General features: G+C 55.6%; 11 protein-coding genes across 11 annotated transcripts; 4 read left to right on the top strand and 7 right to left on the bottom strand.

Annotated features, from left to right (window-relative positions):
• Window positions 1-717: 717 nt before the first annotated feature.
• Window positions 718-1,278, bottom strand: PG986_011339 (uncharacterized protein; the record flags this gene model as incomplete). The annotated part of the gene is made up of 1 exon (XM_066847561.1): window positions 718-1,278. One exon carries the CDS (start codon window positions 1,276-1,278, stop codon window positions 718-720), a length of 561 nt encoding a protein of 186 aa, XP_066697052.1.
• A 2,054-nt stretch (window positions 1,279-3,332) lies between these two features.
• Window positions 3,333-3,554, top strand: PG986_011338 (uncharacterized protein; the record flags this gene model as incomplete). Its single annotated transcript, XM_066847560.1, has 1 exon — window positions 3,333-3,554. The coding sequence occupies one exon, from the start codon at window positions 3,333-3,335 to the stop codon at window positions 3,552-3,554; it is 222 nt and encodes a 73-aa protein (XP_066697051.1).
• A 10-nt stretch (window positions 3,555-3,564) lies between these two features.
• Window positions 3,565-4,720, top strand: PG986_011337 (capsule polysaccharide biosynthesis; the record flags this gene model as incomplete). The annotated part of the gene is made up of 2 exons (XM_066847559.1): window positions 3,565-3,783; window positions 3,869-4,720. The coding sequence occupies 2 exons, from the start codon at window positions 3,565-3,567 to the stop codon at window positions 4,718-4,720; spliced, it is 1,071 nt and encodes a 356-aa protein (XP_066697050.1).
• Window positions 4,721-5,386: 666 nt separating this feature from the next.
• PG986_011336 (uncharacterized protein) lies at window positions 5,387-6,157 on the bottom strand (the record flags this gene model as incomplete). Its single annotated transcript, XM_066847558.1, has 2 exons — window positions 5,387-5,742; window positions 5,875-6,157. 2 exons carry the CDS (start codon window positions 6,155-6,157, stop codon window positions 5,387-5,389), a joined length of 639 nt encoding a protein of 212 aa, XP_066697049.1.
• Window positions 6,158-8,223: 2,066 nt separating this feature from the next.
• PG986_011335 (uncharacterized protein) lies at window positions 8,224-10,402 on the bottom strand (the record flags this gene model as incomplete). Its single annotated transcript, XM_066847557.1, has 4 exons — window positions 8,224-8,560; window positions 8,714-8,949; window positions 9,009-9,107; window positions 10,070-10,402. The coding sequence occupies 4 exons, from the start codon at window positions 10,400-10,402 to the stop codon at window positions 8,224-8,226; spliced, it is 1,005 nt and encodes a 334-aa protein (XP_066697048.1).
• Window positions 10,403-12,507: 2,105 nt separating this feature from the next.
• Window positions 12,508-13,105, top strand: PG986_011334 (uncharacterized protein; the record flags this gene model as incomplete). The annotated part of the gene is made up of 2 exons (XM_066847556.1): window positions 12,508-12,709; window positions 12,903-13,105. 2 exons carry the CDS (start codon window positions 12,508-12,510, stop codon window positions 13,103-13,105), a joined length of 405 nt encoding a protein of 134 aa, XP_066697047.1.
• Window positions 13,106-15,705: 2,600 nt separating this feature from the next.
• On the bottom strand, window positions 15,706-16,100 carry PG986_011333 (uncharacterized protein; the record flags this gene model as incomplete). Its single annotated transcript, XM_066847555.1, has 2 exons — window positions 15,706-15,869; window positions 15,986-16,100. The coding sequence occupies 2 exons, from the start codon at window positions 16,098-16,100 to the stop codon at window positions 15,706-15,708; spliced, it is 279 nt and encodes a 92-aa protein (XP_066697046.1).
• A 1,400-nt stretch (window positions 16,101-17,500) lies between these two features.
• On the bottom strand, window positions 17,501-17,833 carry PG986_011332 (uncharacterized protein; the record flags this gene model as incomplete). Its single annotated transcript, XM_066847554.1, has 1 exon — window positions 17,501-17,833. The coding sequence occupies one exon, from the start codon at window positions 17,831-17,833 to the stop codon at window positions 17,501-17,503; it is 333 nt and encodes a 110-aa protein (XP_066697045.1).
• Window positions 17,834-18,345: 512 nt separating this feature from the next.
• Window positions 18,346-19,910, bottom strand: PG986_011331 (O-methyltransferase- family 2; the record flags this gene model as incomplete). The annotated part of the gene is made up of 5 exons (XM_066847553.1): window positions 18,346-18,662; window positions 18,762-19,222; window positions 19,296-19,419; window positions 19,478-19,562; window positions 19,641-19,910. 5 exons carry the CDS (start codon window positions 19,908-19,910, stop codon window positions 18,346-18,348), a joined length of 1,257 nt encoding a protein of 418 aa, XP_066697044.1.
• Window positions 19,911-21,248: 1,338 nt separating this feature from the next.
• On the top strand, window positions 21,249-22,458 carry PG986_011330 (NAD(P)-binding protein; the record flags this gene model as incomplete). Its single annotated transcript, XM_066847552.1, has 3 exons — window positions 21,249-21,281; window positions 21,419-21,871; window positions 22,000-22,458. 3 exons carry the CDS (start codon window positions 21,249-21,251, stop codon window positions 22,456-22,458), a joined length of 945 nt encoding a protein of 314 aa, XP_066697043.1.
• Window positions 22,459-23,156: 698 nt separating this feature from the next.
• Window positions 23,157-24,477, bottom strand: PG986_011329 (uncharacterized protein; the record flags this gene model as incomplete). The annotated part of the gene is made up of 2 exons (XM_066847551.1): window positions 23,157-23,444; window positions 23,539-24,477. 2 exons carry the CDS (start codon window positions 24,475-24,477, stop codon window positions 23,157-23,159), a joined length of 1,227 nt encoding a protein of 408 aa, XP_066697042.1.
• Between the last annotated feature and the right edge of the window lie 568 nt (window positions 24,478-25,045).

The following is a 25,045-nucleotide window of genomic DNA, read 5'->3' as shown; positions in this document are numbered from 1 at the left end:
TTCGGAATACTCATAGTCCTGGTATTTGTAAAATTGGAGCCGAACCCCGTCCAGGATGGTCACTAAATCGTACGTTGGATGGGAGCAAAACCCGACACGAACAAGGGCGTGGCTTTCGTAAGGTACTACATGGAATTTGATTTATTTGACAAAACCTAGGGTAACAGCCCTCCACCCGATCAATATCATTAAACACGAGTTAACTCTGGATTTCGCCTGTGAAAGAGGTGGCTGAACCTACCTCACGGCACAGTCAACCGTCAACCGCTGGCAATCGTCAGGTACGCCTACAGGGCCTCAAACACCGACCGAATGAGTCTTCGGGAGCTTCTCTCCGAGGCCCAAATCAGACTGGTCCGAGATCCCGCCCCGAGTGTCTCAACGCGGAGCAGTCCTACCACCGGGACCCTTGCCAAGGAGGTTTAATTCTCTTCTCAGAGCGGCCACTTCCTCCCCGGAGACATTTGCGCCTTCGAGACCGGTTTCTTCGGGGCCAAGACAGAAGAGGCTCGGTCCATGCATCCGCAGCAACCGCCTCTTGATCGAGTATGGCTTTGAGGCCGTCAAGACAGCGGCCGCCTCGCGGCTCCCGGATCTGGCGGACACTGATGCCGGTGCCTTCTACGCCCTGCATCTAGCATGCCAGAGATTCCTCTGTCCGCTGAGTTGGCTAACAGACTCTGTTGAAGCTGATTACGGGAGGTAAAACACTATGCATCATCCTCGACGCGAACCAGCAAGACAGTATCCCCAGAACCCCGCCCGAAGCAAGGGCCGCTTCAGCGCCTTGGTAGTAGCATGGGCCGAGGCAGCAGGGTTGATATGGACCTTGCCAGGAGGCGGTACATCCCCATATGGAAATGGTATAGGGTTTCCCCAGCGCTCTACACCAGGGGGACAGCTGCAAGAGCCACCCCCTTCTCCGACAATGTGCCTTTGAACCCGCAAGGCGTCGCCGCTGCTGCAAGCATTGCTCGGCGGCTTCTGAGCGCCGACCCAACCTTTCGGAAGAAGCAGGGGATTCTTGGCCCGTCGAACGGTCATGCTGTGCTTCGTCACCTCCGGGCGCATTCTGCGAGGGACATCTTCCGCGTTGGTGCACGGCCGAGGGAGTAAATATGACCTAGGAGCGGATTTGAAGGTTATAGAGATGCGGAGGGGATTGGGCGTCGTGACATTCCAATATGCCAGAGTAGATGGTATGGTTTGTTCAACGTTTTCCAGGACACAGTCAAGGGGACGCGAGAGCAACAAGGAAGTCGAGATTGCGGGATACATGATGAATGTTCCAGGCATCTTACCTTTTATTGTCGCCTTCGTAGTGCCGGCCCAGTCGTCATAGGCTGGGTTTACTAACGTAGCATCTCATTCAGTTGCATCAGCAACACCTGAGGGAAGGTCTTCCGGGGACTCTGCAGCGTGCTCTACATCATCAGGCGAGCTGACATCGTAGGCTACTGCTCGCATGTGAGCACCTACAAGCCCGTGGCTTTGGGGGACTCAAGGTCCCGCTGCGTCTAAATCTGACGACACAGTTGGCATCTTGGGTAATCATCCAAGCGGCCAGAGACCATCAGTTTCCACTCAAGTTGCGTCCGGGCGAAGCAACGTTCTAGGCGCCCGATAAATCAGGCACTGGTGATGACGGCAAGATTTATTTCTCGGAGCGTTCCTGGAGCACCGTCTCAGGTCGGGTCAACTGCTACCATGATTGAACAAGTGAAATCACCCCAGAGAGATACGAGATACCAGGCCGAGTATGAATTGGATAACTTGGTCGCCGTAGAGCTCCGCAGCTGGATTCGTTGCATTTATGGTGTGGACTTGTCCCTAGAGAAGCATTGTCGATCGAGTCACCGTGTTTGCTGATCTTAACGGGGGATATTCTTTCCCAGGTGAAGGCAGGGGAGCAAGGGAGTTGGGGAGCGGGCAATCCCGCTCCATTACCCGCTCCATTACCCGCGCCCCCTGGAGGTAAAACCCACCAAACAGCTTCTTGCCATATGGCGTATAGTCGGATGCATCCGGCTTTCTTGCTACAAGGCATCCGGCTATGCGGGTTCTGATTAGGTAGGGAGGGATATTCATTCATCTTGCGGTGGACGCGGGTGCGACATAGTTTGAGGCCGCGATGTCTGCTCTAAAGTCCCGTCACGATGAGGGGACTTTTCTATTGGTAGGTATGGGGCTGTGTTCTGGGTTGCCATTGGCCAGGTAGGAGTTGCTCGCATGTTGTTCGAGGGGGCCCTTCTTCAGGGGCAGGCGGCACCAACAGAGACGCGGAGAATAAGGTTGTGGGCCGCCGTTGACAAGCTGCAAGGCACCTGTCATTCTGTGTCCTGAGTGCTCACTTAGGCTAGGGGCTGTTGCTGCACGCATCCATGGATGCTTGAAACAATGCTGCCATGCCCTCAATGACTAGGGGTGTTATCTCCATTACGTGGATAGGTTGAGTGATTGAGGTCCCTTGTTGCCTTTCTTGCGGTGTGATAGTGTCTCGTCGCCCAAAAGGGTCAATCAAGTTAGACTGGTAGAAGAAACCTGAAATATTGCATGCGAACCTACACTTTATTGTAGGGCACACCCACCTGGTGTGGAGGGAGGCAGGGAGGGGTAAAGGGCATCATGGCAGAGATGCTCGAGCTTCCTGTCGGGTGGAATATAGAGTATCTCTGAAGAGCAGCGGTGCTAAGATACACCGTATAAACAGTTTGAAATAGTGATACCTCTTTATTTTTATTTTTTTAACCTATCGGCTTAGAGAGCGAAGGATGGGCGAGTACCGGCACGTTGGGTTCGCTGACAATTCTCGGCATGAAGATTCTCGGGTATGCGAAGCACGCTGTACGAAAGATCGACGGGTCGGGCCACTTTCCCTGGAGTGGGGACCTGGAGTATTGGGAACGGACCTGCAGTAGGGGCCTGCCAGCGGCCTGTCGGTGGCCTGTAAGGGCCTGGAGTAGGGGGATGGTACAACAGCTAGCGGGAGAGAAACAGCCGCTGAAGACGCCAATTTCTGATTGGGCCACAGCCCTGGTCCCTTGTTCTCGGGGGGGTCCTTCGGGCCCTAAGAAAAAAAAAGTATAATTCGCCCGGCGCATTCGGATCTTACTGCTGACAAGACTTGCAGCTGAAGATAACGAACGACAAGCAGTGCCGGCTGGGAAGTGCGAGGGCTGAATTGACCATTTCGCTGTCATCACTCTTTCAGGCTTGGGGGATCGGATCATACATGATCAATTGCTAACGGAGCCTTCTGCTTACCTACATACGTCTTACGCCCCCATCCATCCGTCCATCCTTCCTTCCTTCGCTGAATAGTCGTTCATCGCATGCCTCTGTCGCCCCTCTCCGCCCTTTCGACCAAGTGCGCTACGACGGCCCTCTGCTACCTGCGATCCATCAGTCTCTGGGGCGTAGTCATCGTCCTCTTCCTCTTTGGCATCGTGCGCGCCCGAGCGACCTCGATCTTCGAGCGCAGCAACACCCAGCATCCGCCGCCGACAAGATCAACGACGACGCCACCACCGACCGATACCAAGAAGAGACATTAGCGCGGCCATCATGGCGTCCAGCTTTGGGTTCATGAAGCCGCTGTCCAAGATCGCGAAGCCCGTCTTGCTGCCGGCCGCGACGGCCTCCCTCGCCTATGGAACATACCATGGCCGGCAAGCGGTGATAGACTATCTCGTCCGCTTCTTTACAGGACCCGGTCGCACCAGCCGCCTGATCGCAGTAGTCCTGGTACTCATCAACTGGAAAAGCTTGCCGTTGGCATGGACGGTACGTTTTACCCCTCTCCCCTGCTTACTCCTGGCCAATTCGAGAAAGCGCACCCACAGCTAACACGCGACGTGAACATCTCTAGGTCCGCGTGTGGAACACCATGATCCAGCACATCTTCGTCCGCAAGCTGCACACGCACACGCCCGACAAGCTCTTCCACCCGGCCATCTCCTCGACGCACGTCTCGCTGCTCGAGGTCGACTACAACCTGCACAAGTCCAACAGCACCTACTTCGCCGACCTCGACGTGTCGCGCTCGCACCTGGCCTCGCACCTGTTCGCGCGCGGCTGCCGCCTCCTGGCCGACAACGAGCACACCCGCCTGGTCATGGACCCCAAGCACCCCGACCGGCCCGCCAAGGGCCGCTTCGGCGTCATGCTCGGCGCCGTCGCATGCAACTTCAAGCGCGAGATCCGGCCGTTCGCGGGGTACGAGATGTGGACGCGCGTGCTGAGCTGGGACCGCAAGTGGCTCTACATGGTGACGCACTTTGTCGAGAAGGGCGCGGTGCGGCCGCGCAGCTGGGCGGCCGAGGACTTTGGTTTGACGGCGGACGCGGACGGCAAGCACGCCGAGCAGGACTGGGAGAAGAAGGTGTACGCGAGCGCGGTGAGCAAGTACGTGTTCAAGATCGGGCGGCTGACGGTGCACCCGGCCGTCATCATCGGCGCGAGCGGCCTGCTGCCGGAGCGGCCCGACGGCTGGGTCAGCCCCGCGGGCAGCGGCATGGCCTCGCCCGCGGAGCCCGTCGTCGGCAACACGGACGGCGAGGCCCGGGCGGAGCAGCAGGCGTCGGGCTGGGACTGGGTCAAGACCGAGGCGGAGCGCGCCAAGGGGCACGCATACGCCGAGCACTTTGCCCAGCTCGAGGACCTGCACGGCGCATTCTGCGGGGGTGGGCAGGGGGCGCTGGGACACTTTTCCTTGGGTTGAGCGTCTACGTCTGGTATGGGCGAGAGCAGCTAATGTGGAATGAATGAAACAAGACGAAAACGAGATGCAGGACTTCTGCAAGTTCCAGTTTGTCGCGCACACCGAGGGCAAGCCGGCGGCGGTACCTGCACGTCTGCGACAGCGTGCCCATCATTCACAAGCTCATCTACAACGGGCACTACTACCCGCTCCTGGTGGCATCGGGCAGGAACTATTCAACACGGCGCATACACACGCACACATACGCATGATATCTTTTATTTTTATTTCGACCCGAATCTACGGGAAACAGTACGGTTAGCGTTTGGATCATCGATACCTTAGAATTCATAGACTTAGGCGGCGGCTGCTTTACCTGTACAGTTGACAGTCGGTTCTGGGACAAGCAGAGCATTGCATTTTATTGGAAAAGCATTGGCAATCAGATGTTTTGCTACGTTATGTGCATCCAATGACAGCAATGTTGTTTCAGCTACGCTTCCGAAGAGATGTTGTATTAATATCTACCAGCTCGTAAAGTAACTCCTTTTCTTATTTTCCATGAACCCCATTGCCGCTTAGAGTCGAATTTACCTGCTCCAGATTCCTCACAACTCCTCGTTTTCCGCTTCTCCATGTCGAATTGCGAAATGGGTGGTGCTAAGGGTTGGTTAGCCTCTTTTTTGCTTACAGGGCCATGGCCATAGCGGCAGCGACAGCCAGCACGACACCAGCCTCCGCGCGGGAAGCGCCGGCCGCCTTGGGGGTAGGCGAAGCGTTGGCGGGGCTGGAGCCGGAAGCGGAGGCCGAGGGAGATGCAGCGGCGGAAGCGGCTGGGGAAGAGGCAGCGAGACCCTTGGGCGAGGCCGAAGCAGAGGGGGCTGTCGCGGCGGTGGACGACGAAGCGGCGGAGGATTTGGCAGCGGCGCTGCTGCTGGTGGCAGAGGCCGCAGCCGGCGTGCTGGAACTGGCGGCGGTTTTGGTATCGGCGCCGGCGCCGGATAGGGCTTGCTTGCAGATGTCGGCGGCGGCGGATTGCATCGCTGTTGAGAGAGCAGGGAAGGGGTCTGGTTAGCTACCGTTGCTGGCGCCAGGATAATTCCAAAAGGGACACGGGAACGGGAACGGGAACGGAGACGAGAACAAGAGACAGAGAAAAGGGTAAAAGAACATACACAAAAGGTCCTCGGGCTTGCAAGCCTTGGAGACGCACGGCAGCACGGCCTGGGTGAAGGCGTCCATCTTGTTGCAGATGCAGCCAAAGTCGCCGGCGCCGCAGCTGACCTTGGTCGAGCCGTCCTGCAGGCAGGGCAGGGCGCAGCTCGGCAGCTTGGACAGGAGCTGCTGCTGCTGCTGGGGAGCACCGCCGGCGGCGGCGGCGGCGTCCTCCTGGGCCTGCGGGGCGGCGGCGGCCAGGGCGGCGAAGAGGGTGGCGAGGGCGAGGGTTTGGAACTGCATCTTGAAGTTTGGGGTGGTTGGTTGGAACGAGTGAATGTGGGAGTTGGGTTGAGTTGAGGTATTAAGTGTATGTATTAAAAGAACCCGAAGAGTGGTTGGAAGAGGACGCCGATATTAGAGATTTTCGAAATAGTGGCTATGTAAAGGAATGGGACTATACAGTGATGATGGATGATGGTATCTCAGATCGGGAGGATTGGGAGATGAGACGAAGCACTTTTTTATACCAAGGCGAACATGCTCCTGCCACTTTCCTCCCGATCATTGGCTTCTCTGGTAATCTCCTTCCCGCCTTCCAGGGTGACAACAAAGTTCGATAGCAAGCCGACCCAGGCAGCCGGCACCCCGGTTTCTGATGTGCCTGTGCCTAGCCTCCCCATCTGGCCTGGACCCTGTTCGAAACCCGCGGCGGATTTTCCGGGGGTTGCTCTTTCTTGAAACGATGGCGCCAGAATGTTCGCAAGATCTTGGCTGCCATTGGAAGGCGTCTTGCAAACTCGACCGAGAGGAGAAAGGGGCTGTCATCATGTGGCGCCCTTGGGCGCGCCTACCGAGGCCCCTCTACAATATACACAGGTCTCGTGTGGCTCCGCGATTGGCCTCGCCCGAGTTCTTCCAAGATTATTCAGTTGTTCCTGTTCCTTGGCCGGGGGGAGCGTCAGTGACGGCGCTGAAGGGGAAAACCCCGTGACTGACTCGCTGACTGGCTGTGTCAAGGCAAGCGTGAGCGCCCCAGTGCCCATCCATTATCAAATCAAATCAGGATGTCGAGGATTGCCGAAGTTGCCGCCCTCCCGGTCTCCTGAAGATCGGTGGCTGCTCTCGTCCAGTAACCGAAAGCCGCCCGTCAGCCCCCGAAGCCACCACAACCTCCCGGTCGAAAAGCCCGACATCGCTGATGTGTTTCCAAACCGCCTGAAAGTCCAAGGTTTTGGCCCAATTTCCGGTGCGAAACTCTGATCAAGATGAGAGCTGCCAATCCCCTCTCCCGAGTTCAGGATATTTCCAACTATAATTGATTAATTGGCTCTGGGCGCAATACAACTTAACTTCCAGCGCCGGCGCGTTTGCCTGGAAACCTCCGTCCCTCTTTGGCGTCACATCGCTGATGATGTTAAACTTTCCCGCTTGCTAGGGGGTGGTCATGGAATACGCCGATTGGTTTCGCTGCAAGGCAGGAAATGGAAACAAAAAAAGATCCCCGCCACCACCACCACATCACACACCTGCAGGTACGACGCATGCACATGGATAGCCCGCCTTCGCCAATGTCACCAGAAACACATGGCTGGCATGCGTGGTGTCGCCACGCGACCGCCTGCCTGGAAATGGGCAATTGGACAGTGGCCGAACACTACCAGTCAGTTCCAAGTCACACACAACAAACAGACTCTGACACGATGAAGATGAGGATCTTCGATACCGCATGAATCATAGAAAGAAGGGCCCTCATGCTCCCCGGAACCAACGATAGATAGACCATCTCATTTTGGCCATGGAGGTCCTGGTTCCCCATGTTTCGTCAAATGCCGTACTTGACTACCTATGGTCATGGCGTCGCCAAACTGGAGCATCCACCAATCAGCAGTAAACTGAAAAGTAGAGTTTCTTCCATGAACGGGTTGCTCTTGTTGATTCGCTCATAGTATTGTTTCCTCCAGATTGTGGACTGCAATAACCACCACATCCATGTGCTTCTTCCAACGACACTCCAGTCCTGTTCAATTTTCGCCAACCTGTCGGGGTATCATTTGGACTGCATTGGGGCCAAACGGTACGAACTCGGTTCATTTTCGAGAACCGCTGGCCAAGAGACTCGTTCAAGTCTTCATGTCCTTCTACGCATCTCGGGCCAGCGCAACACTTCCCCGCGTGTAAACCTCACGCCCTCTCCCAACGCTAAACTGTCCTCGTCTCGGGTATCTAGAAAAATGCAGAATGTTTGCCGCTGTGTTGATATGTCGGCGACGTTCTCTCGTATGCCGACAGATAAAGAACTGCGCTGCCGCCTCGGGCGCTGCTCTCTGTCTCTTACTTCCTTCTCGGCTTCAATTTGAGTTCGGTTCTTACACCGGCAACTGAGCCGGTGCCGCCGGAGGAGGTATATTGTTGCCGACGGTCTTGTACATCTCGCGCATCTCGAACTGCTCATGGCCGCCTTCGGGGACCTCGCCGATGACGCGGCCGGGCTGGCCCGCGACGACGCTGAAGCTCGGGATTACCATGTTGGCGGGGACGACGGTGCCCTCGAGGATGCGCACGTAGTCCTTGACGATGGCGAACTCGCCCACGACGGCGTTGGCCGCGATGTGCACGTGGCTGCCGATGGTGGCGGCCTGGACCACCGAGTTCTCGCCCACGAAGACGTGGTCGCCGATGCGGAGCGGCATGTAGGTAAATGCGCTGTTCCAGGATGTCAGAACCAATTGTTGACAAGACAAGTATGAAGGCACGGCCACGGGCGGGCAAGCCTGGCTAATTTGGCAGGCATGAAAACGTAGCAATGAAAAGGAGAGAGAGAGAGAGAGAGAGAGCTAAAATGAACTGCGAACTGACCCCTTGTAGATGCGACCGGGCGGGCGCAAACAGCACCCTCTGCTCAGAAAGCAATACCGGCCGATGAAGATGGAGGTATTGCTCTGAGGCGCGGCGCCCGAGGAGCCCTGGGCCGAGACGGTGCGCGTCAGGTCGCCGCGGACCATGGCCTCGGCCATGATGACGGTCTTGCCTCCGAGCATGATGTGCTGTGTTCCTATCAAATTGGCCTTGCGCGACACCTTGTTGCCCGTGTCCTAAACAATCCGATCAGCCGTTTAAACAATTACAGGGGATTTTGCAGTTCATTTCTTACCGTCTCGATGTACTCTCCCTTAACCTGCTTTCGAGACGACATCTTGGTGACGAGCTTGCGCAACCAGGACGCTATGGGTTTGCGGAAGGGCAATTGCAGCTGCATCGTCCAGAAGGAGTTTCAAGGCGTAGCCGATTGCGCGGGCTGGGCACGACTCGAAGCGACGGGAGCTCCCCGCAAAGTAGCACGTCACGTGATGCAGCGGTTGCCAGATGCAGTTGTTAGCGTCGCCTACAGCAACAACAGGCAAAAATCCTGGAACAACCGCAACGATAGGACAAGACATACCTGTAAACAACGTCTTTTTGACTGGCTTTGGGAATAACGATTTGAAGCTCGAATGATATATCGTAACTTGAACAATGCAGTTTGATGATGTTGCGTGGAGAAATGATTTTGAAGACCTGTTGCTATCAGTGGCGCCAAGGTTGTGTTAAAATACGAGGTGGGCAGTTAGCTGTCAGTTGATTGAATCCAATGCAGCTCTGGCATGACATTACTCGATCGTGACTTCTTCCAGCAACCACGAATCACTGCGACCACCAGGCAACCACTGTGTGCTTCTATGGCCGTTGCCTTAGGCAGTGTTCTAATTGATTATGGTTTTCAATTGAATTAGGCGTTTGACTTGGAACATCGAAAGCTGCTCTATGAGGGCCATATTGTTTTGATGGCCTTTAAGCTCTTGCAATTGGTTTTGTGCCCAAGTTCACTCCAACCTTTGAGCTGGCACTCCTATTCGCAACCCCATCGTTAGCACTTCTCACAATTCGTCACAGAGATCCGTCGATTCAATGGCCTCTGAGTTCGGACCAATGCTCTGTAGGCACTATCACTCACCTTGCTGCAATACCTCACGGTTCCGCAACCTGTGCACTTCGAAAGGGTCCCTTCCGTCTTGCCGCAAGCTCCGCATTTCTGCTCCTTGCCTTCCGCATTATCCCCTCCCATCATGTCCAAGACCTGGCCCAACTCCATCAAGTGTTCCATCTTCGCCGGTATCACCTTTACTCGCACATTAGCATGTTTCCTTGTCAGCTTGGAGCTTGACTGATACTGACCTGGACGGACTTGCAGTCGCGCGCCTCTATCCTCATGACCGCCTTCTTGCCCTCCTCCCGGTCCGTCCGCTGCGCCCGCGGGACCACCATGGTGTAGCCCTTCTTGTACCCCTTCAGGTCCATGCTCGGGTCCTCGAACGTGACGGCGAAGTCCAGGCCCCGCCGGTCCGTCACGATCAGCGTCGGCTTCGTGAGGGTCATGTTCACCTTGACCTGCGCCAGCATCCACCATGCGGCCGCTTCCACCCCCTCCGGCGGGGCGCTTGCGATCTCGGCATCGCTGGGCAGCTCATAGAAGGACGGGAAGACGGCTGGGTCCGTGAAGTCAGGCATGGTGATGATAATGACCCACTGCCGGTGAATATATTTGAGAGTGACAATGGATGGTGGAAGTAAAACTGAATTTGCAGTCCACAGGATTGATCTCAGAAGTTCAGGGGTGAAGTTGTCGCAGCTGGTATCACCAAACAATCCTCGCGCACTCTGACAGCTGTTGTGGGCGGCTATTCGAAGGTGAAACGTTCCAGTCAAAGCCCCTGAAAACACACGGGCCACCTCTGGCCCAAGAAACCCATCTCAACACCGCGGTAGGCTACGCTGCCTTCATCAGTATCAACTTGACTAGATGGATGGGATACGCTCCGATTGGTCAATGAATTGCTCGGTGGCCTAATTTGGGAATTTTGCTGTCACTTGGGCGGAACAGAGCCAATTGCATTTTCTGCAATCAGTATGGGCGGTAGTCGCGGGCCGCACTTTGCATCTGGCATAGCTCCAGGCAGGCTCCTTTTGCTCAGTACTCAAAGCAAACGGCAGCCCCGCGTTCCTACTCCTGACCTCCCAGCTTGGTCTCCTGGGCTTGGCTTGTGGCATTGCTCGTCCTCTGATTGAGTCTGGGACGGAGACCATGGAGACCATGTTATCAGGACACCCCGCCGATTTAAGTGCGATGGGACGTCTGTGATGCACGTATCCGCCGATGATGCTATTGGAAAGCACCTAGCCTGCACGTCCGACCCTGCCGATGAGAAAGGCTCGACATGGCAGTGGGGCACATAGTTTGGCATGAGATGATGAGTCGCAGTTGCATAGAAATAATGAGCCCTATGTCAAGTTTTCTCTGACCGACTTCTATGCTGCATCCCAATATAACGACTCTTCATTGCTTATTTTTTCGGGTATCGTGGCGGAGCGTCGATCGATCGAGAGCATCGACGGATGGAGGGGCTGCCTGCATCTTGGTCCGGTAGGGACTGACTCGGATTCGCTTTGCTCGTATGATTCTTATCTGAGATCAGCAATCCTCCAGAGAGCCAAACGACGAGCATGGAGAGACTCGTCCTATCCAGGTGCACCATCGTTTTATTCGAGGTTGTTAATAAAACAGTTTCTGCCTTCCAAGAGGCGGTTTGTGCGATCCGTAACATTGGCAGCTCGGGTCCCAAGAATGATCTTCGACAGAGGAGGTTTGGATTGGGGGATCATGTAAATTGATTGGCTCATTTGTCGTCCAATTCTTCCCGTGCCCAATCATAAAATGGTTCGATGCTAGCGATGCAGTCCTGTCCAACCCGCACAGCGCTACCGGGTAAGGTTGATGGCCGCGACCGAGAGAGACCCTTGACTCAGCCGTAGCGCCATTCCCCCAGCTTCTGTCCAGCATTGCCAGCCTGCCAGCCTGCCAGCTCTGGCTTCCCCGGGATTCGCATTCAGAAAAACCATACGACCATAAGCCGAGTCTCAAACTTGCAGTGTTCCAATGTCGGGGTAGACCAAGCGCTAGAAGAAGTGGCATAAGTGCCCCCCGTCTTAAATTCGCGGAGGCGGGAGGAAACGGAGACGTCGCAATGGGGCTGTCATTTTGGAGTAGGTGGGTGGGGGAATGTTGTCCCCCGGCTCGAAGACCATCGGATTCCGCCGATCGAACAACCATCAGGCCATCTTAGCCCCGTCTGGGACCGCGCAGGCGTATCACAAGCCAGCATTGCCAAGGGCCCTTCATGCCACAACGGCCACAGCAATCAAGCGCAATCTGGATCGTCGTTCTCGTGCTGCTACCCTCCTGCAGCCTCCGTGTTCAATTATCGCCTGATTGCGGGAGGCGCCCTCGCGCCTTACGTACCACGAGGGGAACCGGCCTAAATGGCAATGTCACGACCCCAGGTGCCCGGGCTATGCTGTCTTGTGTGTGTTCAATGTTTGCATGTGTGCGGTTGGCCCTCGACTCTTATAAAGACCTCTGGACATATTCTCTGTTCCCCAATCCATCTTCAGCATCACTCAATACAATACAGTACAATACAACCTCGAATCTCCAACTACATTCCTACTGCTGCTTACATCTGGCTGTACCGAGACTCGCCTCATACACACGACCAGAAGAGAATCAACCACCTACACACACCCAACACACAACCATAAACAAATCAACAACCAGAATGTCCGGGGCTGCCACCTACCACGCCAGACGCTACCGAACCCTCTTCACCCCCGATGCGCTAAACTTCAATGCCTCGCCGGCGCGGGCGGCCTACACTCCCGTCTACAGACCCGCGCCCACGGGGATCCACTGCGGCCTGCCCAAAGCCGCCGCTCGCAACAGCCGGGGACTTCTCATGATCTCTCTGCCCATCATCCTAGGTAGGTACCACATTGCCCCCCACCCAACGGCCCTCGCTTCTTCACTTCACACTGCCTACTCCTTCCTTCCCATTACTCCACTTGTTTCTCCAAGTGATTTACACCGCCGCACTCATTTCTCATTTGTTGCATGACTCGAGGACCCTTGGTGAATATGGATTGGACACGTTCGCTAACTTCACGCCCTTCAAAGCAGCCACCGCCGCGGTCACGTACATGGAGCGAAACCTGGACCAGAAGCGCGAGGGTCTGCAGGCGGACCTGAAGCCGCAAACCAGCGTCGCCCAAGAAGCCGCCCGACGCAAGGCCCTGCTCGACGCCTACGGTGACCGAAGCAGCCTCGAGCGCCTCGAGGAGGTCATGATGGTCTACGAGATGACCAAAGACCAGGACTAGAAGAAGAAGAATAATCACCACTTGCTATTTGGGCGTTTCGACTCTTGGGCATGCATTGATTTGGGACCGAGGCGTTTCTGGGATGGGCGGGAGAGCACACTATTGCATCGACGCTGTGGCTACGGCCAATTGGGGGGGGCGAAGGGAAAATCGCGTCATCTTCTTTGGGTTCTACTTTGCTTTGTTACCACCTGCTTGAATTCTGATGGCAGTGGTTGGTGGGCGGAGGAGCCCAGCCGCAACCACACACGATGGTTGAAGAGTGTGTGTACCTATGAATACCAAACAAACATCCAAACATTCAAAAACCACCCTACTCCAACATGGAGATTTGCCCTGTGTGCATCGTGACAAGGAGCTTGTTGCAGAATGATTACCAAGACCCGCCGGATCTAGACGGACCAAGATCTCACTTTGGCGGACAACGCGGAGGCACATCTTGCTTCGGCTCTTCGTTCCCCGCGTAATGTGCATGGCCAATGAAACATGGACTCTCTGCCAACATGGATCGGTCGATTCAGGGGACCTGGAGTCGAGCCAGCCCCTCTTCTACCCCAGACCGGCAGCATCGTCGAACATTCGATGTCGATGGCACGATAGTCAGACCTTCTCCTCGTATGGGCCCTAGGACGGCCCAAAATCAGGCACAAATGTAGGGGGGGCTTGCGTGCATGCAGATTATGCAGCGTCCCGGTTCCAGATTTGATAGATGGCCACTAGGAATGACAGAAATTGGTCGTCGTGCGCGCAATTTCCTTGCTTTTCTTGGAGAATGAGAGCCTGCACAACCCCGGATTGATTGGTCCTCGTCTTCCCGGATCTTTATCTCGGTGGCGCTTCTGCTGCTGGTGTATCGTACTATGAACGCAGACAGGTATTGCAGATTGTGAGTCAGTAGCTATGTGTAGGGTCTGCGACCAATAGGGGTAGCCTCCAACGACGGCAGCTACTTCCCTCCTCTTCACTGCAGAGAGCTATACTAGCAGGAGACTACGTAGGCAAACCCAGCCGGTCAGCAAACACATGCTTTGTTGCATTTAGTGATCGGGGACCAGTGGAATGTCGCGAACTGTGTTCGGTTGGCTCAGGGGCATCGTGGGCAGAAGCAGCTACTGCCCTTTGGGGTTGTCTAGCCAGCGAAGACGGTAATTACGTTGGAAATAACCAACACGTAAACAGGTCTATACCAAAAAGGGGCAAGCTCAAGACAAAGACAAAAAAGGATGAGGTAAAGAAAAAGAACATTAAACCACACCATGATCATACAAAGTATGCTGACGTGCGTACTTGAACATGTGTCCGGTCCAGCAAGGTAAATGTTGACACGAGAGAACGCACAAATAACCAACGAGCCATCGGCTCGTTGGCGAGGGAAACGAGGCGAGTTTGGAGTTATGACGATAGATCGTCTGATATTCCTCTTTGGTCCTTCTCTGTTGCTGTATTCAGTATGTTGTTGTGTTATATTCAACACATGGTCTTGGACAGCCGTCACGCAGCATACCTCTGCGTTTATACACGAGGAGTGTTGAGTTTGAGCACTATGGGATACTCAGTCGAATCACCTCCAGGCAAAGTTTGAGTTATATGTTTGGTATGGGCGTTGTCATACAATCCCAAAGGTCAAGTTGCGTGGGTTCAGTCAGACCTATGCTGCAGGCCTATGTGTTACCCGTGCCCTTTTTGCAACCACGGCCTATACCCATGAGTGCGTCACAGCGTAGAAAATGTCACTCGTTACCCAATAATATATGTGAATAGACGCAATTCTCGGGATGTTCACCAGGATCTAGTTGGTATTTGATTATTCGACCGGTACTCGCTCCCTCACTCGTCCCCATGAACCTAGTGCCTTTCCTATGCCAGAACTGTATGACTCCCCCGGTTGCTTCAGATTCATCTACCGTTGCAATGGCTGGAGCAATACGTTTTCAAACACGACTTGACCCAACTGGATCCAAGGTTCACATAGGAACCAAGTATGATGTTACGAGAGAGATGAGTGTGTTATTGATGGAGGCGGCGGCCATGCTGCTGCGAGGTTTGGGCTTGCTTGGTGCATAGATGCCTGGAGCTGCGCGTTACCTTGGCCTTTACGAATGACAGGAGGATGGAAGTCGAATAATACATATCTAGCGGCTCAGTTCAGACGTCGGCAGCATTAAAATGTACACGACACCAAGTTGGATACACCTCAGCTGGTACGTGCGACGAGCCCATACGAGTAGACGCTTTGCTATCTCGCCAGGTCAGCAATCACTATACAGTCAACTCGTGAAACTTATAGGATTAGTACATTTTAATAATACTCTCCAACAGTGAAAGACACGAAAGTCGAATTTCGACGGGTGTGAAAGGGGTCTTCGCAACCTCGAGGTATATCATGTCAACCCTGGGCCAAAGCAAATATATACATACACCGTGTCAAGAACGGAAATATCAAGATGATAATAGAGGAAAAAGAACTGAAGAAGGCAAGAAGCTTTTCCTCCCACTGTGCCCCCTCATTCGTAAAATTCGTCTATTGCCATAAACTCTGCATATCCGCATTTATTCATCTCCTCCCGTGGCCGTACTTCAGCCCCGCCGCGCCAGGGGGTTTAGCTAGAACACCCCCTCTCGCAGGGCTGCTGATAGTCCCCAATCAGGGGGCAGGCATTCGTCTTGACACACGCCTGTTGGGGATAGTCGGGGTACTCCTGGGCGCAAAGGGGGCGTCGAAGACACTCTCCATGCGCTCCGCGTCGGGCGCGCCCGGGAAGCACTATTGAATTTCGATTAGTTTTCGTGTTAGGATGATTAAAGGTCAAACGTATGTATTTCTTCCCGTCCGCTGTGTACTCCCGCCCGCGGACGTAGAGACAGACGCCGGGAACGAACGTGTCGCCGTGGCGTTGGCACAGGCGCAGGCGGTGGCCTCGTGCTTGTCGGCCTGGGGGGCGGGGGCAGCCAGGGCCGCGGGCAGGGCCAGGAGAGCGACGAAGAAGGTCTTCATTTTGATGGGACAACCAAGTCTTGACTTTGAAGAGATGGCTAAGTTGGGTTGAGATGCGGTTCTTGGTGCGAATGACGAGAGGAGTTGGGATGTAGAAAGGGGACGAAGGGAGGATTGATATATACTACCATCGGGGCCCACCTTCAATCGAACATGTGGCGATGCGTGTGTATTATACGCCAGAGATAGGCCAGTATAGTGCATTATGAGCCCCTTTGTCAGCATGATTAAGGGTAGCATTAACAGGGCATTAGTTCGCGGACGCGCCTGTCATTATTGTCTCCACCTGCCAGATGCACAGGCATAAGCCACGGAGTATAGATGCTTTCAGATGCGTCAATTGGAGACGATACCACCCATCTGCCGTCGACGTAACATCGGTCGTCAATAGACTCGGCGCGCATGCGCAGTTTGTCGGCCGAGGACTATAACGAGAAACGTACGACGGCGCGATTCGTTGACTAAAGCCAGGGCGAAGCTCGGAGTGCGGACTGAAAAAGGGGCTGATAATGCCATTTCCTATCTTGCGCTATTCATGCCTCCCTCGCCACGAGTTAATCTTGATTGTGTTCGTATCTTGTCAATATGAAGGTGCTGCTCTGCAACCTCAAGGTTTGTGTGCACCGTTACCCCACGTATCGCTTCACCCCCTGCATTGGTACATCGCCGGGGGCTCCATGAGCAAATCAGCGCCTCCCGCCCTGTCCACCATACGCCGGGTATCCAGAGACACCTTCCTTGTAGGGCGTCTTGGGACGGGACAAGCGGGCTGAATAGAGAAATGCGCATAAAAATGTCATACCCGACGGGGTAGTAGTGCATATGTATGCGTCTACATACTTGGCTGAACTGCCAATCAAGAACTGAACTGTTATGCCAAGCTACCTGGTCTCTAATGACGTGAAGGTCTGGATACGAGGACCTTTACTGCATAACCTACCGAGGCTGGCACATTGAATTGGGACTTATCGAAAGCATCATCCAACTTCCATGACAGCGACGAATCAAGAACACATGAAGCCAAGTGGAGGAGCATGTGGTTTATTAGCAGACATGTATGTAGCTTGATTCGCATTCTTGCCGAACTCGGCCTAAATGCTATCATGATCAGGTATTATATGGTGAAAGAAGATTTCAAAGCATTCATACCATAGCCACTTTGTCCTATCCGACCATGTAAAAGTTAACGTGACAATCCGCTGAAGTCGGATAGGGCTGTCATCAAATCTCCCTTTCGTCCCGTCTTCCCCCTTCTAGAGCGGAGCGATTTATTACTGGGACTGGCATGGAGAGTAAGCCCACGACGTCCTCTGTATAGTTCTCCCAACTTCAACACGACGCGTAGACTGTTCGAAGCAGGACAAGCCGAAGCTTATGACTTGTGTCGTCATCTGGCTCGCTTAGATTCCGCAAGCCCCGAAGCGGTATATGATTGGCATCCATCTATCCTCCTCCCCGGCCTTGTTCACGCTCTGTTTCGCCGCTTGATTAGACTTGCAACAGCTGCTGCTGCTGCTTTCCTTCTGCGCAGCGCGATACTTTTGGTAGTGTTCTTTGCCGTCGGAAGTCATTTGGCGTGCGATGGCTATGTAGCCGTTGTTGCAACTCGCATGTGCTTGTGTATACAGGGTGTAATAACCATACAGGGCCGGCGCGGTCCAGAAAAGGTGACGGCCGGCGTAGCGGACGGTGAGGTGGTGCTTGCGGATGGTGTCGAGGATGCGGAAGACCATTTTGTCGTCTTTTTGGTCGGCTTGTGTCTGGTTCGAAGGTGGGCTCATTGACCTGCCGTTCAGAGCTTGAGCGGTTATGGGAGGTGATCAAGGTTGCTTATGGCTAATACAAGAGGGATTCTGATTTCGAAACAGGAATAAAACAGGAGCTTTAGAGGAGGTAGAGAAGATGAAGAAAATAATTTGTGGAGTTGCCACAGATTTAATGCCGGTGTGCGACACACTATCAACTGAGAAAGTTTCTATGTATCCTTGGTAATGGAAAAGCTTGGGCAGGACCGAGCTCATGCACTGGCAACTGTCCATTACCGGACTTACGAGATAACATGCTGTGTCTCTTTTATCACACACATGTAGCTGATCTGGTCCCATGTAGGATATCTAGATATCACATAGGGAGATCGTAGCGTCAAGATTCTTCCAGCCAAGCTCTCCCCTCTCTTTACACTCTAAAGATCATCTGCATCTCCTTCGAACTTTACAGTTCTGGGCTTAAACACGCGTCATGAGCCTCACTTCAACTCACACTCAATCAAGCTCTCCACCCCGCGCCCGCCGCTCCAGATCTTGACGATCCTCAGCCCGCACCGGCCCTCGATCAGGTCGTGCCAGTCACGCTCGGTGCGCTCCTGGGCCGACAGCAGGCTCAGCATGACGAGGTCGAGCGCCGACGTCTCCCAGTACGCGTTGGTGCGTGGGATCACGTTCTCGTTGATCAGCAGCTTGCTGTAGCCGGGCCGCATGGCCGCCTTGAGCCGGCGCAGGATCTCCGCGGCCCGGTCGTTGGGCCAGTCGTGGAGGACGGAGTGCAGGTAGTAGGCGCGGGCGCCTGATGCAGAGGGGCTCGTCAGTCATTAGTCATCAGCGGAAAGGTTTGCCGCGCGAACGCTCGTTTGCCAAAGACGAAGGGGACGAATGAGTGGCCTACCTTTGATTGGCTGTTCGTCAAAGAAATTATGCGCCATGATCGTCAGAGCCTTGCTCTCCTCACTCGGCACAATAGAGCCCACCACTTGCGGCAAATCCTGGACGATGAGCTTGCCGGGGACCGTTGGGTGATAGCGATGGAACTCGAGCAGGTCGTGGCCCAGACCGCCACCAACATCCACCATGAACACGGCCTCGGGGCTCGGATCCGCCCCTTTAACCAGCACCTCCTGCACCGGCACGAAGACGGGGGCCATCCAGGGCAGCCGGCCCTGTCGATAGCCGCCCATGTGGTTGTTGAAGTCCTCGAGGTAGCCCCTGGACGCGGCCAGGCCGAAGTAGTTGAGGTCCGTCTTGTGGGCGTGCATCAGGGGGCTGTCCTTGGCGTCCGTGGGGTTCTTCCAGTCCCGGCTGCGCTCGTACTCGTGGAGGCTTAGGAAGGCGGGGCCACCCATGGTGATCCTGGTTTCGTTACGTATCAGAGTCACGCTCATGTACTACTAGCCCTGTTGTTGGAGCAGGTTGGGATTCTTACAGTGATGGGTAACCTCCATTCATGATGGGCAGAGATAAGGATAGGGAAAAGCTTGTGGGCTTGTACTCATCCTCGCCGACTTCTAGAAGGTAGCCCATAGCACCCAAGTGCCTTAGCAAGCGGCCTAGATTCAGGATGTCAGTCCGCTTCCTGCTTAGCCCCTTATCCGGATAGTTACTCACTTAGCAGCACGGGATCGACATCAAGAGTGGCGGCTAGCTCTTTGACCCTTTGAGGCCTGACACCGTTCTTCGCCATCAACTTCCACTGTACGTTGCTCAAGTTAGTAAATTGCATGATCAAGCATGTGCATTTCAATTTCCTTTCGGAGAGGATTCTACTCACGAGGCCACACTCGTTTCCGCAGAGAATGGCAGCAAAGACCGCGGGCTGCGCCCAGCAGTGCTTGATCATGGTCTCGCGGGGTGTTTCCAGCGCCTGCACCAGCGTACGCGCCTTGACGGCCAGGGCCTGTCGTGCCTCGTTGCAGCCGGACTCGAGGCATTGGGCCTCTTCGGCTAACTCTTTGATCAAGTGTGGGACTGCTGCGAGGTTGGATGGAGTGGTGGCCGTGGCCACAGTGACTGTGACAGGCTCCTCGATACCTTTCGCCATGTTTTCCTTTTCGTTCTGGTAACGCTCAAGTCCAAGTTTAACATTAGTTCCCTTGTTGTTATATATATCACGAGAAGGTAGCAAGGGAGTTATATACGCAAGGGGAGGACAAAGGGAGGCACCCCAAACAAAGGGATGGGGGGCATCCAAGGCAAGGAAAGGAGGGAGTGTTCTGTCAGACTGGCGATCGCCCACCGTGATGGGACATCTTCACATGACCCGCGAGATCCGGCGATCTAAGCTTCGCCTCGGTCCTGAGCGCTGTGCCATTGCATATGTCCCCTGACGGGATCTGGGTCCGTGCCACACCAGAACGCCAGCGAGAGCCGTTACCACTGGCCAGCCCGCCGAGGACCTGTGTCGGAGGTCTCTTATCTCTGAGATTTCAGTCCGTCATCGACGGTTTGAGCGACGATTATACCTCTATTGGCGGACTCCTGCATGTGAACCGTTTGAGATGTGCGCGACCCCACCCCCCCCCGCTCCTGGGTTGTGCCATCTCTGAGCAGCCGGCTTGTTACCTTCCACACGGGGGATCATCGGAGCGGGAACGCGGAAGCTGGAACCGAAATAATCGAGTATAAGCAGATCGTGGAAGTATCTATCTCCCCTAGATAGAATTGCAGCCGACAGTACCACCGCCAGACACCTAAGGTTTTCTATATGGGTATACTTCGGCTCGTGGAACGGGGAAAGGAACCGGGTTCTCTCCTGGATAGTTCCGTCCTGTAGTGGGAATACGCACCGCGGCCCCCGCAAGCAGGCTTGATTTGCAGGGGGCAATTCTGCATCAGGGGCTGAAGATGCACCGTGAACCGAGCCCTGCATGACGTTCAACATAGCTGGTTTTGGCCAATGGCTCCTTCGGGAAATATGCCCGTTGTTCTATCGGGCTGGGTAGCTTGGCAAAAGTCTAGATGGGAATAAAGATCAACAGAGCACATGAATCAGATGGACAGCATCGTTTCTCGGCGTTCTACTTGTGATACTATGCCGCAGCGCCTAGTATTTGTGGACGGGACATCACGAACTCATCTTGTTGATTCGATGCAGAGTCGCAAAGCACGGGATGAGACCTCGACGTCTATTGGATGACACCTGCTTGGTAGACATTCGGCTCCGAAGCGGCTCGGGCCGCTTGTAATCTTTTTGTATGGGGCGATTCGCTGGCTAAGGAAAAGGAAGTGGCGGGGAGTCCCCTGGCTGTCTGACCGATTAGCAGAACTAGCATGGTTTAGGTAGGTAGCTGTCAGACACGTCGAGCACAATTGATCACTGGTTTACCAGCATCAAGAGTTTGGAACCAGGTTTCGAGGAGCTCGCTTAGAATCAGCAAATATGTCTTCAATTCGAAAAGTCGCCATTTTTGGAGTAAGTACTTCTAACCTGGGGTATCGTTGGATTGTGTCTGTTGCCGTCTTACGTCACTGCGCGCAGCCCGAGCTCAACTCAAGCTGGTCACCCACATGAGAAACGCAAAACTGACTCACCCGCTCACCCGATCCCAGGCCTCCGGCAACTTCGGTGCCCCAATAACCGCCGCCCTCCTCCGGTCCGGCTTCGAGGTCACCATCTTCACCCGACCTGCCGGGACCTCTTCTTCCTCGTCTACCCCCAACCCCACGCGCAGCTTCCCCGCAGAGGCGGGGTCCATCATCGAGGCCGACTACAGCGACGTCGCGAAGCTGACCCCCGCCCTCGCGGGCCACGACGCCGTCGTCAGCGTCCTCGGCCCGGGCGCCATCGCGCACGAGGTCCCGCTCGTCGACGCGGCCGAGGCCGCTGGAGTAAAGCGCTTCGTCGTCAACGACTTCGGCTGGGGCCAGAACCCGCGCTCTTACCCCGAGATGGCCGAGGTCGGGTCGCGGCGGCATGTCGCGTGGGACCGGGCCAAGGAGAAGGCGGCGGGAAATCCGGGCTTTACTTGGACGGGGGTGACGATTGGGAATCCGATTGACTGGGTACGTCAATTTTGCTACCATTCCACTCTCTCGTCTTTTCTCGCCGCCAACTCGTTGCTGCTGAACTGGAACATTTCGGCGTGGCAGTTGTCATTGCTCATGTACGTGTCTAACTTGGTACTCCCTAGGCCCTGAGAAAATTCCCGCGTATGGGGTTCAACGTAGCAGAGCATACTGCCGTCATCTACGACTCCGGCACGGAGTGCTTCACGGGCACGACCCTCGAGGGCATAGGCCAGGCCGTGGTCGGGGTGCTGAACCACCCCGACGAGACGGCCAACCGCTTCGTCAAGGCGCGGTCCATCAAGACGTGCCAGAACGAGCTTATCGAGGCGTTCCAAAGCGGGTCTTCCGGGAAGCCCTGGACCGTCGAGCACGGTAAAGTGGCCGATCTGCTGGAAGGCGGGCTGCAGAAGCACCGGGCTGGCACCCCGGGCTGGATCCTGGACCTGCTCGTCGCCCAGCTCTACGAGGAAGGCTCGGCGCGGTGTGTCGTTGCTGCAAGCAGAGAGGACTCGGATGCCGAATTGCTGGGAATTAGGGAGGAGACGGCGCGCGAGGTAGTGGCCAAGGCCCTGAGCAAGTAAACGACAGGGTGCTCCAACTCAGGACACAGTGTGGCTGGCTCTCCGAGAGGCCGAATTGAGTTCACCACAACCAAGGTCCAAAGGAGACACAACACATTCTCTCCTTGCCAACAAGACCTTATAAGTCCTGATAACAGAAGAATCCCCTGATCGGGCCGGTGTAGCCTAGCGGTAGTATTCTTATTCATATACTTAAAGGCAAGAGGGTTTAACTCCTTCGGCGGTCACTTTTTTAACCCATCACAGGGGCTTCTTTTTTGCCCACTCCTTTTACAAAACACGACTTGAATATGGCCGAGGCCACACCCATGGAAATATAGCATGGTCACATCGGCCCAGGAACGCGGTCCATGCACGGAGCAAGCTCCCATTCGACTTGGCGATTACCCACCATTACGATCGCGATCAGCCGATATTGTGTGGGGAACCGCTACACGAACCCGAGGAGAAGACCACTTTTCCCATACAACAGTGAAGGCCAGCATGTGGAACGTTCACTTTCGCAACAGCCCGATCGGATCTTTGAGCAAAACACACAGACAATTCAAGGTGGAACGGATCTACGAAAGCGCCGGTAAGAATAGCACAAAACATGCACAGAAAGAAACCGCATGGAACACGAGGAGGCAAATACATAACATTAGGTGTCGTAGGCTATAGCATTATGGGATCATAACATCCTGTTGTCACTCGCTCCCTTAAGGGATTCTATCCACCACGTGCGCGGGATCGACACCACTCCCGCGCTCCGCGACCCCGCCCTTGGCCAGCGCGAGCTCGAGGCGCGCATCGTCGGCCGCGAAGAAGGCGCGGGTCGAGAAGGGCGAGCCGAGCATGCAGCTGCCGAGGAAGAGGTTTATGGTGCACCAGCCGAGGGCGGCGTCCTCGGGGTCCTGCTGGCGCGCGTACGCGCGCAGCGGCATGCTGATCTCGATGGGCGCGGCGGCCGGGTCGAGCGCCGCGAAGCTGTACCGCAGGAACGCCCGCTCGCCGTCCGTGGGGATGGTGTCGCAGGGGGGCCGGCCAGGCCAGCTCCTGGCCCGGGTTCGGCCGCGCCGGGCTGTAGCGCAGGCCCGTCACGGCGAGGAAGCGGTCCGGGTCGAGGGGCGCGAGGCCGTCGCGCGTCGCGCCCGAGTCGATGATGCACTCGGGGATGATCACCGTGTTGGAGCGGTCGACGGGGATGTCGACGCCTACGGCGCCGTCCTCGGCCACGAACGTCACGTTGGGCTGGAGGGTGTAGTAGCCCGCGGCGCCGTACGCGATGTCGGTCGCGGGCACGGTGGGGATCTTGACCAGGGGGCCCGAGAACTTGGACAGGTCGATGCCGCCCTGCAGGCCGGAGCCGGTGTAGGTGTCCTCCAGCTTGGCGGGGGCCTTCTCGAACCAGAGCGACTGCACCGTGTTCTCGACGAGGCCTTGCTCCAGCAGGCGGTGGCGGAAGTGGGGGCCCGTGGTGTTTTGGATCTTGGGGTCCGGGGACGTGTAGTAGGGCGACATACCCATGATGGAGTAGTCGTACTCGGGCACGGGGTTGCACTCGCCCTTGGGGTCCAGGATGCGCTGCTGCAGGTAGAACGTCATGGCCACTTCCACGTCGGGCACGGTGGTGGAGTAGCCGGCATCGTTGGTGAAAGTGAAGGTGTCGTTGACGACTCCGTTGGCGCGGTAGGCCTTGGACACACCGCCGCCGTAGGCGTACAGGGCGTCCCAGGGCGCGATCTCCGAGGCCGAGGTCGACTTGGACGGGTCGTAGATGCCGGCGTCGGGGACGGTGACGTTGCACAGTCCCTGGCAGAGGAGGCAGTTCCTGCCCCAGTTCTGGATGGCGTTGGGACGGAACATCCAGAAGTCGGAGCTACCGAGATCGTAGCAGACCTCGATGGCGTCGTCAGAGTAGGGCAGCTTCAGCTCCGTCGACACCTTCTTGTCGGCGCCGTACTTCAAGTTGAGCGGCATGTGCACCGTGGGAATGGCGGCGCTGGCGACACCAGCCGAGACAAGTAAATTGGCCTTCATGATGACTCACGGTTGATGTTCTTCTTGACCTTGAAATCGACTGATGATTCAATGGGAGGTTGACGAGGCGTGAAGACAGGAAGGAATCATATGAGCTACGGCAAGGCAAGACCTTATATAATGGACGATTAGGTATTCCCGGCTAGTCCCCGAAGAGGTTGGCAGCGAGCGGGCAGTGCTGCATTCAAGGTGGATGGTCGGCCGATGGTGTCGACCGTTGTCGCAGGACGTTACGGGCTGAACCGGGGGCCAGACCGCTGGAAAGACGGTGATGCGGTTGTGTTGTTGGAGGCACGAAAAAGGCGTTGGTTGTAGTTTGGCAGGACGGGGGAGCGTCGAGATGTAGTAGGGAATTAATTGCCTATCAATAGATGCTACCAATTTCCTTTGTTTGGCAATTGCCCGTTCTACAGGGGGGGCGCATCACAGCGCCAAGCCCCCATCCCCCATGCTAGCCTTAAATCCCACTGGAATCGGCTCGTGTTTGGGTTCTGCAGCGGCTAACGAGCCTAATCTGGAAGGTCCATCGCTTGGCACCAGGCCCAACCCGGCCACGACATGCACTCCA

Source organism: Apiospora aurea (genome assembly GCF_038362705.1).
Source record: "Apiospora aurea strain CBS 24483 chromosome Unknown utg000007l_segment0_segment0, whole genome shotgun sequence".
Classification (NCBI taxonomy): domain Eukaryota; kingdom Fungi; phylum Ascomycota; class Sordariomycetes; order Amphisphaeriales; family Apiosporaceae; genus Apiospora; species Apiospora aurea.
Note: the sequence above shows the minus strand (reverse complement) of the source record. Positions and strands in the feature narration are given on the sequence as shown.